The 14,943-nt window shown below is 56.8% G+C and overlaps 1 protein-coding gene across 1 annotated transcript in view; it reads left to right on the top strand.

Annotated features, from left to right (window-relative positions):
* The first annotated feature begins 8,570 nt into the window (after positions 1-8,570).
* LOC121927296 (thioredoxin-related transmembrane protein 1-like) overlaps positions 8,571-14,943 on the top strand; it is a 93,324-nt gene continuing 86,951 nt past the window's right edge. Inside the window, 2 exon segments of the mRNA XM_042461022.1 lie at positions 8,571-8,786; positions 9,883-9,974. Coding sequence (XP_042316956.1) covers positions 8,571-8,786; positions 9,883-9,974 — 308 coding nt within the window.

The raw sequence follows: 14,943 nt of genomic DNA on the forward strand, positions 1-14,943 counted from the left end.
GGGGGTGGTCTGGTGGGCTTCAGGGTGGGAGTCCAGCCCTCCTGCCCATGGGCAACACCAATGCAGGGCTGGTGGTCCGAGGCTGCAGCCATCCTGGCAGTGGAAAGGTAGGGCAGCCACTCCCCTGGAGGTCTAGACCCCATGGTCTCCCTCCCCTGCCTGGGCCCCCAACCCTGGAGCTGCTGGGTGCCAGTCAGAGGCATCATTCTCTCTCTTGGGCTCACTTTCCTCCCCATTGAATTTGGGCCATGCAAATTGTGGAGCCATTTTCATAGAATCATAGAGTTGGAAGAGACCCAAGGGCCCTGATCCAGTCCAACCTCCTTCTTCTGCCATGCGGGAACTCTCAGTCAAAGCATCCCCATTGACAGATGGCTATACAGCCTCTGTTTAAGGACCTCTAAGGAAGGAGACTCCACTAAAGTCTCCGAGGAAGGAGTTTGTTCCACTGTTGAACAGCTTTTACTCTCCGGAAGTTCCGCCTACTGTTGAGCTGGAATCTCTTTTCCTGGAGCTTACATTCATTGCTCTGGGTCCTGTTCTCTGGAGCAGCAGAAAACAAGCTTGCTCCCTCCTCAATGTGACTTCCCTTCAAGTATTTAAACAGGGCTATCATATCACCTCTTAACCTTCTCTTCTCCAGGCTAAACATCCCCAGCAGCTCCCTCAGCCTCTCCTCATAGGGCTTCATGGTTTCCAGGACCTTCACCATTTTAATCGCCCTCCTTTGGACACATGGCTCCAGTTTCTCAACGTCCTTTTTGAATTGTTCTGCCCAGAACTGGACAATTTTATCGATAGATTGGCTCCCTGATGTGGATGGATGGCAGAGTTGTGACTCTCTGACCCTCTTGAGGTTCCCACTCTCAACAGGCCTCCCCCCCACCGCCACCATTTGCCCCTCCCCATTGGGTCTCCTTCTCCTCCTCCCTTCCCCCCTTTGATGGAAGACCCTCAGAGGCACCTGGATCGATGCCCCATCAGCGCCCATCAAATATTCATTCCTTCTTAATGGACTCTAAGCCCCCTCCTCTCCTGCTCGGCATGCTCAAGAAGACTCCCAAGGAAAGCCAACAGGAATGGGCCCAAGGGGTAGTGGGCCCCTCTGGAGCCCCATGGATGGCTGGTGGACTGGTGTGCAGCTGGTGTGCTACTGGGAGTGCTGGGCACAGGGCCTGCAACCCTGCCGGCCCGCAGGTCACAGTCCAGCTAGAGGCATGGCAGCTGGCATAACTGACACCTGGTGTGGATCATTCCTCCCAACAAAATGATTTCCAGAAACAATCATAACATGAAATGAAAAATGATGCACGGATGTTTTGGTTGGAATATTGCATCAATGCTTGTATTGGTGACATTGGGAAAAGCTGTACTGATTATCTCTATGGGGATCATTTGGTCAGTGGGACTGGAAAGCGGCCCTGTTTCCTCCAACTCTACTGAAGGGGAAGAGTTTCATTATCATCATCCTGCTGACAGTTTGTGCCAAATTTCAGCGCTTCAGCTTTTGAACATGTGGGACATTTCATTTCTGACCCAGTCAAGGTAGAACAGGTGCCTTTGGGGGGGATTCCAGAGGGACAGATCTCTGCCCCCCCCAACATGCATTTATCCTGACGCCTCTGATCAGAGAAGCATCTGCCCTCCAGAGGGATCTCTCTCTCTGCCTCTTGGGTCCTTCTCTCATTTATGAAGAGGGCTATTATTGACCTGTGGATAATTTGCATTTGGGAACAACACAGCTTGACCTATATTTTAAACAGGGGAGGGCAGCAAGAGAGGGAGGCTTGAGCCAAAAGCATATTCAGGAAAGCCACAAGTCACCAGCAGAGTGCAACCACAACCACAGGCAGAAGGCTGGGCCCAGCTCTGCCCTGCGACAGCAACAACGTGAGGGGCATTGCCACTCCATTTCCCAGTCATGGGGAATGAGGTCCTGTGACTGAGTTTGCTTTTGTGGGGGCAGAATGGCACACGTGAAGCCATTGCCAGAGGACATGCATGGCACATGTGGTCTTGCTTGCGTATTCAGTGCAGTAGCATCACTAGAGTTGTTACCACCCTAAATGGTAATGCATGTGGTCACCCCCAGGTGGCCTGGCTGGCATCCCCCCCTGCCCACCATCCCCAGCAGGTCAGTGGTCCAGCGGGAGTCAATTGGGCCACTGCGGTGGAATACAGAGGCTGGCCTCCTTGCCGCCAATGATGGGAGGTGGACCAGGACTCCCAGAGGGATTGTCTGTCTTCTGCCATTTTAATCTACCTGACATATTTGAAAGTCCAAAGGGAATCAAGGTGCCATTTGGCAAAGGGTGGGGGCTCCAGGGGTTCATCTGTTCAGTAAGCTGCCTGGGACTGATCCCATGGGAAGATATAGACATGTGTGCTTAGGTCTGGAATGGTGGCAGGTAACTCAATGAAGGCAATGGAAGGTCCGGCCGCATAGAACCATAGAGCTGGAAGAGACCCCAAAGAGAGCCATCCAGTCCAATCCCATTCTGCCATGCAGGAACTCACAGTCAAAGCATCCCTGACAGATGCCACATGGGACAGACCCACGGAGGCCACGAGGTCCTGAGCCACTCTCAACAGGGCAATCTCATCATGGATGTTGAACCCCCCCCACACAAGGATCATAAGCTGTGGGGGGACCAATAGCACCCCAAGGCTCCCTAGTCAACTCATGAAGGGAGATGGTTGAGGAGATGGAGGTCAAGAGCAGGTTCTCTCAATCATGGCAATAATCTTTGAGGACTCTTGGGGAACAGGAGAAGTCCCAGCAGACTGGCGGAGGGCGAACGTTGTCCCCATCTTCAAAAAGGGGGAAAAGAGGATCCCAACAATTATCGGCCAGTTAGTCTGACATCAGTTCTAGGAAAGATTCTGGAGCAGATCCTTAAACAGAGAGTCTGTGAACATCTAGAAGGCAATGCCATCATCACAAAGAGTCAACAGAGATTACAAACTGGGAATCTGAGTCCTTTGCAGAGGGAGGGAAGGCCGGGAGAAAAGGCCCAAATGGGTGAATGTGCCTCTGCAGGCGTGAAGCCATTCCACTCTCCTCCTCTGCGAGTGCATCTACACTGTACAAATATTGCAATTTTTGACACCACTTCAAGTGGAATGCTGGGATGTGTAGTTTTACAAGTTCTTTAGCCATCACTGCCTCACAATGCTACAGATCCCAGGAAATCTGTAGGATGGAGCCAGGGCGGTTAAAGTGGTCTCAAACTGCATTATTTCTAGTGTGCAGATGCCCCCCTTGTTTGACCTCTCCAGCCTCATCTCTAAGAGCCAGAAAGGCCCCCCCCTCAAGACTTGCGCTTCCTTGGATCAGGGCCCCCTTTGCACCAGAGAGCCTAGGAGGAGGAGTGGGATTCCCTCCCAAAAAACGGGACCCCCATTTTCATGCATCAGATGGCAAAAGGTTAAACGGTTGCACTAACTCCTCCTTAATTATTCCAAATAGAGATAATTATGTGAGTCATTTACATGAAATTAACTCCAAAGATGTGCCAGTATTCCCATTAATTGCCGAATATCTCCCTTTCCCCTAATTAATGACTGCGACTCCCAGGATATCATAACTTAATCTAGCAATAGCGAGCTCTTCGTTTCAAAAAAACCTAGTGTCACTGCGGCGCTTGTGCCTTGAGAAGGGAGGAAGCGCACCCCTAGGCAAGGAACATGGCTCCTGAGACCGAAGAGGGTCTCCTCTGAGCAAGAACCACTTTGGCCCAGATAGAGAAGCAGTGGCAAAGTGGAGCCCTTCCTTCCACTCGATGCCCCTGACCCCCAAACCCTAGAACCATGGAGTTGGAAGAGAACCCAAGAAGGGCCATCCAGTCCAACCCCCATTTTGACAGATGGCCATCCAGCCCCTGGGGGCCTCTTCCCCAAACAGCCCTCCTGGACAGAGGTGGACTCTTGGAGGCCCTGCCTCTGGCCCCAGTTCCAGTGGGAATCCTGCTGCTGGGACCCTGGACCAAGTCACAGGCTGCAGACCTCTCTGAGCTCTGCAAAGCTTTGCACATGAAACATAAACAAAACATGGGTCAAAATACATGGGCCCAGAGGAGGCCAGGGACTGAGCCCACACCTGACTTCCCCTGCTGCAGGAGCCCTTTGGCTTTTGCATCCGATCTGGAATGACGGGTCCAGTGGAAGGTTCCAGAAACAGGGCTGCACCTGCAGTCAGACATTGCCTGGGGATGCACATCCCACATATTTTTTGTGCAGCGTTCCAGTCAACTCATTAACTGTGGATCCATGGCATAACCCCATGAGCATAAGTTATGCACCACCTCCTACATGCCAGGATCCTCCAGGAACTTGCTCACCCTGTTAAAAATGCAGAAGTCCAACGGCAGAAAAGGGGGGCGGGAATCCTGGCAGAAGCAAGGCCAAGCCTCTTGTCAGCCTGGGGCCTCCGTACAAAGTTACTGCATGATGGGAGTTGGAGGAGGGCAGGGGGTTAGGAAAAGCTGTCTTGGACCAGTGTGTGTGTCTGTGTTGTGTGCGGAGGTGATCCCCCAGTGTTTGTGTGGTGTTGTGTTTCCACCTTGAAATGGAGCCAAATGGAATTTGGTCTCATCAGCATCTGGATGGGAATAGAATCCAAGAATCCTAGAGTTGGAAGGGACCCCGAGAAGAGCCATCCAGGCCAACCCCTGCCATGCAGGAACTCTCCATCAAGGCATCCCCACGGACAGATGGCCATCCAGCTGAGATGAGAGCAAAGCAAAGCAAAGCGAAGGCTCCATCGTTTGAGTAGGTGGCCTTCCTAGTCTCTTTCCTGGAAGGAGGCCTCCAAGAGACCCCTCTCTGGCCATCCATCCATGCCCCAGGACAAACTGGGCAGACTCCATCCACCTACCGCCCAGCCTCCCTCTTCTATACAGTGCAGCCCAGTCGGACTCCTCAAAACTGCTTCCTCTCTTCCTGACAAGGCAAATGCCCAGACTGGGGAATGGAGGGGCTGGTCCCCTTTGGCAAGGGGCTGTGGCCCCTTTTGGTCTCCCTCCCCAATTATCAGGGGATCTCCTTGCAGGCCAAGAGCCCTGAGATCCCTGTCTCCTTGGATGTCTCTTGGAGGGACAATGGTTCAAGGCCTCAAGCCGCCTTCATGTCTCTCAGCACCAGAACCCCTTTCTGGTCTTGGCAGCTAAGCAGGGTCCCACCTGGTTAGTCCTTGAATGGGAGACTGGCAACAAATGCCAGGGGCCCTGGGCTCCACTGCCCTGGAAGGAACTGGCAAAAGCCCCCCTGAGGATTCCTTGCCTCAGGGCCATTCACACACAGTTGTTGTTTTAGCGTGACAACTGTGGGAATGCCCTCCTCACACACCCCAGGTTTGTCATTGGAACCACATCTGTGGGCATCTCTGCCAGTTCTGTTGCTCACAAGTCTCAGCCCTTGAATAAAGATGGAGTCAAAGAGGTTCAAGGCATTCAGGGGCTTATCCTGGGTCTGTTTGCATCGGTTCTTCACACAGCTGAGAGTCCAAATCTTTTAGGAAAACTCAGGAAAAACCCAACATCAATCATCCCACGTTGGGTGGGTTTTTTTTTGGCCACCCCCCCCCCCCCCGCAACTGAATGAGATGAAGATGTGGACAACAAAGATTTAAACCAGCTTCTACCTGGATTGTTTTCTCTAATCCCTGAGAAAACCCTCTGAAATCCATGGGGTCCCCACCGTGAGCCAAGAGGCGGCTGGAAGGCACAGAGACCCCCCAAAGCCTCCTCTTCTCCGGGGGAAAGTGCAGCTGCTCCCTGAGTCCTTTGGCCCTTCTCTGGACCCTCTACTCTTCTGGGCATCCTTCTGGCCCAGAAAGGGAGGCAGCCAGACTGGGGCTCTGGCTCCAGAGTGGGCTCTTTCTCTGGGGGCAGAGAGGCCTGGAGGCTGTCCCCACAAGCCAAGCCCCGAGGAGGGAGAGTCCTTCAGCTCTCTGGCCCCCAAAATGGTGGGGATGGCCTAGCATGGTCAGGAAAGGGCCCAAAAGCCCCAGAACTGGGGGAGAGAGGAGCACGGAGGGGGGGGGACTTCTTGTCTTCCTTTCCTCCTTGAAAGGAGGGCCACAAAGAGGCCTGGCACAAGGAGAGGATGGTGAGCCCCAGAAGCACCCCTGGGGTCTGTTGTTTTCCTACACACGGGACGCAAAAGAAGCGGGAAGCACCCCTCCAACCCTGTTCTGCCATGCAGGAACTCTCAATCCAAGCGCTCCCTGGGACAGCCCCCCTGCTTAGAAACAGCCTCCAATGAGGAGGAGGAGCCTCTTCCTCCCTCCATTGGGGGCAGTGATTTCAACTGTTGCCCCTCCTCCCTCCCCAGGGGAAAGGCTGCTCTCCCTCCAAAGCAGGGGCTCTGCTCTGCATCCAAACGACCTTTACCTGGGAGCCCGCCCCCCCCCCCCCCAGTTTCCCCCCCAAAGCAAAACAGAGCCCAACCCTCTTGGGGCCAGGGGGGGGGTCTGGGGGGGGCTCTCATTTGGAGGGCCTGCAGGAGGTGGGAACGGGGGAGGGGGGCTGCAGTTTGTGTGGGAGAGGCAAGGACCCACAAGGCCCAGACCAGAAGCACCCCCCCCCAGAGGTCTAGGCATGGAAAAAGGGGAGGGTTAGGTGGGGGGGGTTGTTTGTGGGGGGGACCATAGGCCAGCACTCCTCCGCCTCCGCAGAGAGAACTGGTCTGAGGGGGAGTGAAGGGGGGGGGGGGGGTCTGGTGTCCTCCAAAGAGTCACGGGGGGGGGGGGCAGGAACTGGAGGTTGGCCATTGAGACGGGCTGCCATTGGAAGACAGCGCCCTTTCCTGCGGGAGGGAGGGGCCCACTGAAAAGGAGCCCCTCCCCTCCCGAAAGGCCCCGGGAGCCTTCCTTTCTCCCTCTTGGGGGGAGGGCAGGGACGGGGGCGCTGCCTGGCGGCAAAGGCGGCAATGAGACTTGGCAGCGCTGCTACGGGGGGGGGGGGGCAGCCCGACTCTTTCCCTGCCGGCGGAGCAGGGGGCGGGGGGTGTTCCGGGGCCTTGCGGGGATGGGATTCTCGGGGGGGGGCGCAGAGGAGACCCTTCGCCTGGCCTCTGGGAGACAAGGCCTCCGATGGGAGGGGAGGAGTGGGGGAGGGGAAGCTTTCTAAAGAGGCGCCCCTGGGGAGAGGGCCAGAGCTGCCGGGGAGGGGGGTTTCTGTGGCAGGGAGTCCCGGGGGGCAGCGGCGCCAGGGAAAGGAAGGGCTTCAGGGCCCAGGGCCCGCCCCAAAGGATAGAACATGGGGGGGGGGGTTCGTGGTGCGGGGGAAAGAGCCCGGAAGGGCCCTCTGAGGGACCCCTCCCTCGGGGCCCCTCCGTCTCAGCAGGTTCTGGTCGGGGGCTTCTCGAGGGAGGGAGGGGGGGAAAGCCCGCCCCCCGAATCCGAGCCCGCTGCCTCTCCCCGGAGCCTAGGCCCAGGGCAAGGCCAAGACCAAGGCCAAGGGCAGGCCTCCCGCTTCAGCACCAGGGAGAGCCCCTCCGGCCGAGAGGAGCCCCGCGTTGGCCTGCAGCCTCTCCCGGCCCTGGCTCCGCTGCTGCTGGCTCCACCGGGGCTGCAACGGGGGCTGGGGGCCTTGGCTCCCTGTCAGCTGCCCGAGGGGCCTCCTCCGGGGAAAGGGCGGCCGGCCCCGGGCCTGCCTTGAGGAGCCTCCGGAGCCCGCCAGCAGCAGCCTTTCCGTGGGCCTGAGGAGAGCGAGCCTCCGCGGAGGAGCCTGTCCTTCTGTCCGGGGCCTTTGGGCACGCGCTCGGGGGCGGCGCGCTCCCGGGGAGGGCGTGGCTGGGGCGGGGGGCCTACTATCTCCCCTCCGCCTGGTTGCTCCGGTTCTGCGCTTCTGGTCCGGGCGGGGCTTCTGCGCCTCCGCCTCCGCCGTGTGGAGCCAGGGAGCGAGCGAGGCGAGCGCCGGGCGCCAGGGACTGCGGAGGAGAGCGAGGGAGGGAGGCCGAGAGGGCCCTCCGGGAGCGGCGTTTCCCCGGCGAGGGCGGAGGAGGAGGAGGAGGAGGGCGCCGTCGGGGGGCGCTGGGTCCTGGGCCGGGCGGCGGGGGCAGGGAGCGGCCCCGGGGAGCTCCCGCAGCACCCCCGCCGGAGACGGAGGCCCAGGCCGCGCTGAGCAGCCCAAGCAGCAGCAGCAGCAGCAGCGGCAGGATCGGGCGCCCAGGATCGGGCCCCGCCCGGCGGCAGAAGCGAAGAAGGAGAGGAGGGGGGGCCGCGTCAGGAGGAGCGCGCCGGCGTCGGGAGGGGCGGGCTCGAGCCGCCGAGGACCTCCGGAGCCGGGGAGCCGAGGCTGAGGGCGGCCAGCCTCCCTCCCTCCTCCCTTTTCCCGGGAACCGGCGGCGGACGGCGGGGGCGGCAAGGTGGACCCTGGGCGGGCGGGGCCTCCCTCCCTCCTTTCTCCCTGCCTGCCTCCTTCCCTCCTTCCTTCCTTCCTCGATGGGGGGCGGCGGGGGGCGGCGGCGCGAGAGGGAGCCGCTGATCCGGAGAGCCCCCGGCCGGAGCCCCGCCGCCGCCGCCGCCTCCTGCTGCTGCTCCTGGGCCGCCCTTCGCCCCTCCTAGGATGCGGCCGGGGCCCCTCCGCTGGGCCCGGATCCTGCCTCGCCATCGCCGCCTTCGGGGGCCGCTGCTGGGGGGCGCGCCGCCGCCGCTGCTGAGGAGGAGGAGGATCCGCCGGGCCTCTTCGCCGGACTCTTGCCCGCCGCCCCCGCCCAGAAAAGACGAGGAGGAGGAGGAGGAGCAGGAGCCCCGGGCGGCCGGATTCCCCGGCGGGCGGCAGGTAGGAAGGAAGCCCCTCCGCCCGCGCCCCCGCATTGCAGCCCCGGCCCAGCTCCCCCGCGGGAAAAAGGGCTTTGGGGGGGCTTTGGGATGGGGGGGGCCTCCCCCTCCCTCGTCTCCCCTCCGCATCTCCGGGGGGGCGGAGGGTCTTCCGAGGGGCTGTCCCTCCTTCCCGGGGGGGGGGCAGGGGCCTTGTCCTGGAGGGGGAGGGGGCCGAGGGAAGGAGGGGCAAGGCCAGCAAGGGGTCTCTCTGCATGGGGGGGGTCCCCTGTGAGTTGGGAGGGGGCTCTCCCGCGCCGCCCGCCCTCTCCTGTTCTGGGGGGGAGCTCTTCCTCCACGGAGCCGTCCAAGTGGGGGGGAGGGGGAGAGGAGGGCAGGGGGGGAGGGGCCCTGGGAAAGGGGGAGTGGTCTTTCCTGGCCCCTCCCCTCCCCGCTCAGTCTCCGCCCTCTCCCCCCGAAGGCGGGGGGGTTGGGAAGGGCCCTCAGGCAGGAAAGCCCAGGCCCAGTGCCCCCCCCCGCCCTCAAGAGGGCCTTGGGGGAGGGAGGCATGGCGGGGGGCCTCCTGGCGCTGAGGGACAGGCGCCTTTCTCTCAGGCGGAGAGCTCCCTTCCATCGCGGGCGAGGGGGGGCTCTTGGCGCCCTGCGGGCCTCCTTCCCCCCCCCCCCCCTCCCCTCCTCTCGGCTGCCTTCAGCCCCAACGGAGGCGGTCCGGAGCGGAACAGGCGCCGACGGGGGGAAGGCGCTCCATCACTCCCCCCTTTTGTCCCCCCCCCGTGCTTCTGCTTCTGCTCTACTCCGGCGTCCCTTTGTGGTCGGGGGGGGGGTTCTTTTGCAACGGAGCAGGAGATGGGCTGTGGGCCGTGAGGGGGCTCGTGCGAATGGTGTGTCGGGGTGTAGACGCGTGTCAGCGGGGGAGAGGAGGGCGGGGGCCCTTCCTCAGGGGTTCTCTCTGGGGGTCGGGGGGGGTCTGGCCCTTGCCTGCGGTGGCAGAGGGGCAGCGGGACTGGCACTTCTGGAGGGGAGGCTCTCAAGGAGGGTGTTGGGGGGGGCTCGGTGTGCAGACCCCTGAACCTGCCCTTCCTCGCTTTCTCCTGCAGAGGGTCCAATGGGGCAAAGTCCCCTGGGGCTGCCTTCTCCTCGTTTGCAGGTGGCCCCTCTCCCTCTTGGGCCGAGGGCCAGCCTGGAAAACGTGGGTTCTCTGGGGAAGGTGCCCTCGACCAGGGAGCCTGGCAGGGAAGGCCTGGCGCTCTTGCTAGGAGCCCTTTGGCCCTGCATCCCTTCAGGGCCTTGCTCTCAGGAGGCCCAGCGACCCAAGTGCCAAAGAAGGGGAAGAAGACCAATCCTAGACCCACAAGATGGAAGGGTCCCCCAAAGGCCGTCCAGTCCAAACTTCATGCCATGCAGGAATGCACACCCAAGGCCTTCCTGGGAGAGAGGGGCCCTTTCAAAAACAGCTCAAAGAAGAAGGGACTCCGTCTCCTCCATGGAGGAGCAGCGCCTTCCGCTCTTACTGTCAGAGGAGGGTCTTCCTAGTTTTAGTGGGAGTAGAGAAAAAGAAGAGAAGGAGGGAAAATAACCATGTTGGTTGTGTCTTTTGGTAAGACTGACCAATGGCCCACATATACATCCATTTGTACATTTCATCCATGCACCGTTCTTCAAACAATGAAGCATTGTGAAGTCAAAGGCTTTTCATGGCCGGCGTCCGTAGGTTTTGGGGTCTTTCGGGGGCGCTCTGTGATGCCATTGTCTAGAAGAGTTTCTTCCTGACGTTGCGCCAGCAGCTGTGCCCTGAAGACACCCAGGAGCTTTCCAAAACCGGGTTTTGGCCTAGAGTGGGCTGGCGCAATGATGATGATGCCTTCCTCCCAGATGCAGACTGCCTTGGTGGGGACACTCCGGACACATGCGCCAAGGATTACATCTCTCACTGAGAAAGTGGCAACCTATGTACCTGGAAGAGCAGTTCCTGATGTAAAAGACATAGAGATCATCTGTAGCTGTGTGAGTTGTCAAATGTTTAAACTGGTGGCCATTGATTGGCCAGAGCACGTAGCCCTCTTGGCCTGGCGTTGGGTGGGTTGGGGGCTTCCCAGCGGTCCGCAGGGCAGCGGGGCAAGACTGACAGCCCAAGTTCCCCATTGTTCCCCAATGCCTGAAATTCTGGAAAACCCATTTCTTGCTGCTTGCCCCCTTCACATCTCCTAGACCTGACACCCGCTCCCTAAATGGGGCTCCTTTGGGGGGGGTTGTCCAGTTTTGGACACAGGAGGACCCCCCCCCCGGCGTAGCCCTTGGCCAGGGTTTCCTGACTGTCCAAAGTTTAAACCTTGATCTTAACCGAACTGTCATGCTTTGAAAAAATGCACTGAAATAATCAAAGGCTCCCATTCCCATTTGCCATGTATTTAAAAAAACTGATTGTCAAATGACAAATGAGTTGCACATTTGTCATTTCTAAACTGGATCCGCAGGATGGCTGCGACTCATTTTAGCGTGGCTTCCATTTGCAATTATTATTTAGAAGCATAGAATCTGAAAGTTGGGAGAGACCCCCCTCCCCCCCCAATTCAGGAATGACAAACGTCACAGGCTCCTCTTCATGCGCTCCCTTGGATCCCATTCTGAGATAAAGTTGGGATTGCATGTTCAGCCATGGAGCCAGTGGATGGTCACACTCTCTCAGCCTCGGGAAGGCAATGGATCCCCCCCCCCGAAAAATCTTGCCAAGTAAACCCCATGATAGGTTCGCTTTAGGATAGTCATAAGTCAGAACAAACTTGGAGTTACACAGCACATACATCCAATAAATAAATCATCCTGGACAGAAGTGACCAGTGGGGTTGTCCAGTGGGGCTCTGTCCTGGGCCCAGGGCTGTTCAACATCTTATCAATGACTTGGATGAAAAGAAGGCATGCTTATTGAATTTCCAAAGGACACCAACATTAGGAGGAATAGCTAATACTACCCGAATAGAATGGAAAATGGGCCAAAGCTATCAAGATGAAATTCAACATGGAGAAAGAAATGTAAGGCACTGGCACTTCAGGTGGAAAAAATGATGTGCACAGATACAGGATTATGGGGGACACTGGCTGAACAAAGAGACTTATCCGTGTGAAAGGGATCTAGGAGTCCAAGTAGACGGACAGTTGAACATGAGTCAACAGTGCGATGCAGCAGCTAACAAGGCCAATGCAATACTAGGCTGCATCAATAAAAGTATTAGTGGTCTAGATCAAGAGAGGTATAGGGCCGCTCTAGTCTGCTTTGTTCAGGCCCCACCTGGAATAATCCTGTGTCCACTTCTAGGCAACAAACTGGAGCATATCCAGAGGAAGGGAGACTAAAATGGTGAAGGGTCTAGAAACATGAGCCCTTTGAGGAAGAACGACTGAGGAACTGGGGATGTTTAGCCTGAAGGAGAGACGGTTAAGAGGTAATATAATATAATAGGAATTGAGCAGTGCTGCCTTTATCTTGTATGTCTAGGAACCTCTAGGTCCTCATTTGTAGGCCTCTGTAGCTCCTCCAGTGCAGTTTTATGGTCAGTGTCTGTTGGGAATTGACTACAGAGTTGCAACAGAGGACTTGGAGATTGTTCCTAGAGAGAACCTCCAACTGGGCATTTGTAGCTCCTCCAGTGCAACTCTATGGCCAGTGTCCAGCAGTTGTTTGTTCCTTGCCCTTGTCCTGCTGTTGTGTGAAGAAGAGACCTTACTCTGTTCTCTCCTGAATCTCCCCATCCCTTGATTCTGCCCAGAAGGTGGCCTCCACTTGGGTCTTGGTAATGGAGAGAGAGAAAAGGAGTCTCCCATGCTCTGCTTCCACAGAAAAAAGCCCTGGTTTTAGAGAGCATCCTCCTATAGCAGTGATGGCGAACCTATGGCATGTGTGCAGAGGTGGCACTCGAGCCCTCTCTGTGGGCACATGTGCCATTTGCCCAGCAACAGAGTTTGCCAGAGTTTGTTACTGGAAAGCCAGAGGGACACTGCACTTTGCAATAAATAAATGGGTTTTGGGTTGCAATTTGGGCACTCGGCCTCTAAAAGGTTGACCATCACTGTCCATATAGGGTCAGGTTCATGTGTGGTGTGGAGGTGTCTGTGTGTGTCTGTGTGTGTTCCAGTCATCAGCTTGTGGGGAGCTCGCTTCCCTTGCTTCCCTCCAACTACTCTCTCATATCTACCGAGTGGGCAACTCTTGGGGACCCCCAGAGGACCTTGTGGGGCACGGCTTGTCTGGGAGGGCAACGTTGCCATGTTTTGGTTCCCCTGGGCCATATACGGAGCCATATATAGGAGAGAGAAATGCCAGATGTCAGTTCTGGGCAACACAATTCAAAAGGATGTTCAGAAACTGGAGCCATGTGTCCCGAGGAGGGCACATAAAATGGTGAAGGGTCTGGAAGCCATGAAGCGCTATGAGGAGGACTACTTAGGGAGCTGGGGATGCTAGCCTGGAGAAGAGACGGTTAAAGGGGGATATGATAACCCTGTTTAAATACTTGAAGGGATTCATAATGTGGATGGAGCACGGCTGTTTTCTCTGCTGCTCAGAGAACAGGCCCAATGGAGCAATGGATGCAAGATGCCTTGGATTGCATCCCATTTGGACTACTGTGACAGTCTGTTGGAAAACTTCCGCTGGTCCAGAATGCTGACCGGAGCCAGTTATTGGAACATATAACTCCTTGCTGCCTCAACATTAGGAAAGACCTCCTGAGAGTAAGAGCTGTTCAACAGTGGAAGATACTCTCTTGGAGATTTTGGTGGAGTCCCCTTCTTTGGAGGCCTTTTAAACAGAGGGCTGGGTGGCCATTCGTCAATGGGGCTGCTTTGAGAGTTCCTGATTGCAGAAGAAGGGGGTTGGACTGGATCAGGGCTCTTTTGGGGTCTCTTCCAACTTTATGATTCCATGACCCCAGAAGACCTTGTGGGGCACAGCCTTGAAAGGAGCTTGACTGTTTTTGCCCCATCAAGTAATGGGGGAGGGCAAGTGTTGCCATGTTTTGGTTCTCCTCCTGGGCCATATATATGGAACTGAGAAATGCGCAGATGTCCAAGGTGGGTTCAGGAAAGGGATAATAAGCACTGAGGACTCCTATTGCAACCATACAGTGGGACAACCAAGTGCATCAAAGGAATTTCAGATGAAAATCAGCCTGTGCTTAGGAGTTTTGCAAAGCCTTTGATTGTGTAGATAAAAGAAAAACTATAAACGCACTCTTAAAGAAACGGGTGCAAAAACCAAGGTGATTGTCCTGATGGCATAACCTGCGCATCTTGACCAGAGGCTGCTGGAGGGTAGGACAGAATATGGAGAAATGAAATGGTTTCCGGTGGCAAGGAGGTCAGTCAAGGGCCTGTATTTTATCACCCGGTTTGTTTTGTAAAACTTGTAAGCTGACGTATCGTACGTAAAACAGGAATTAAACTCGGATGAACAAGGCATGAAAACTGGAGCAAGGAACCCACAACTGCGAGAGTGAGAGATGGCTCCATGCTGTAGCAGAAAAGCAAAGACTTGGAATGGGGGGACAGTCAAGGCGAAAGCGAAAGCGCCAAAGCGTTTAGGTGCTGAACATTCAGAAAACACAAAAAATGATGACCAAAGATGATTTACGTCACTTTTCAGCAGTTCAACTCTTTTCCATACCTTGATATTTAATCAGAACCACGAGATGGCACTCAAGAAATCAGAAGAAGCTTGGACTTGGAAGGGGCAGCTTGAAGGAAACTAGACAAAATCCTGAAGTGTAAAGATATGCTAACATTAGGATTCTTCATGCCCATCGTGGTTCCATTTCTTGTAGGGATTGTGAGAGACCAGGACAAGGAGGAACATCGAGGAGGAAGGAGGATCGCCCCATTTGACATGTGGGGCTGGAGGAGAGGTGCGGCTGGCGGCCCCACGGGACACTAGAAGGACCAGTTAATGGGGCCCAAGAACAAACCGGGCCTGGACTCCATCTTGAAGCCAAGATGAACCATGGGGCCACAGGGGTAAATGACTGTGTTATTGCAGCCACAAGGTTGTGAGTTTGATCCCAGGTAGGTGCTCCAAGGCTGACTTAGCCTTCGGTCCATTTCATGGGTCGGAAAAATAAAAATGAGTTCCCCAGCCGGTTGGTGGGGCAAATGGTGCTAACAATGAG

The sequence above is a fragment of the Sceloporus undulatus genome, chromosome 1, assembly GCF_019175285.1.
Source record: "Sceloporus undulatus isolate JIND9_A2432 ecotype Alabama chromosome 1, SceUnd_v1.1, whole genome shotgun sequence".
NCBI lineage: Eukaryota > Metazoa > Chordata > Lepidosauria > Squamata > Phrynosomatidae > Sceloporus > Sceloporus undulatus.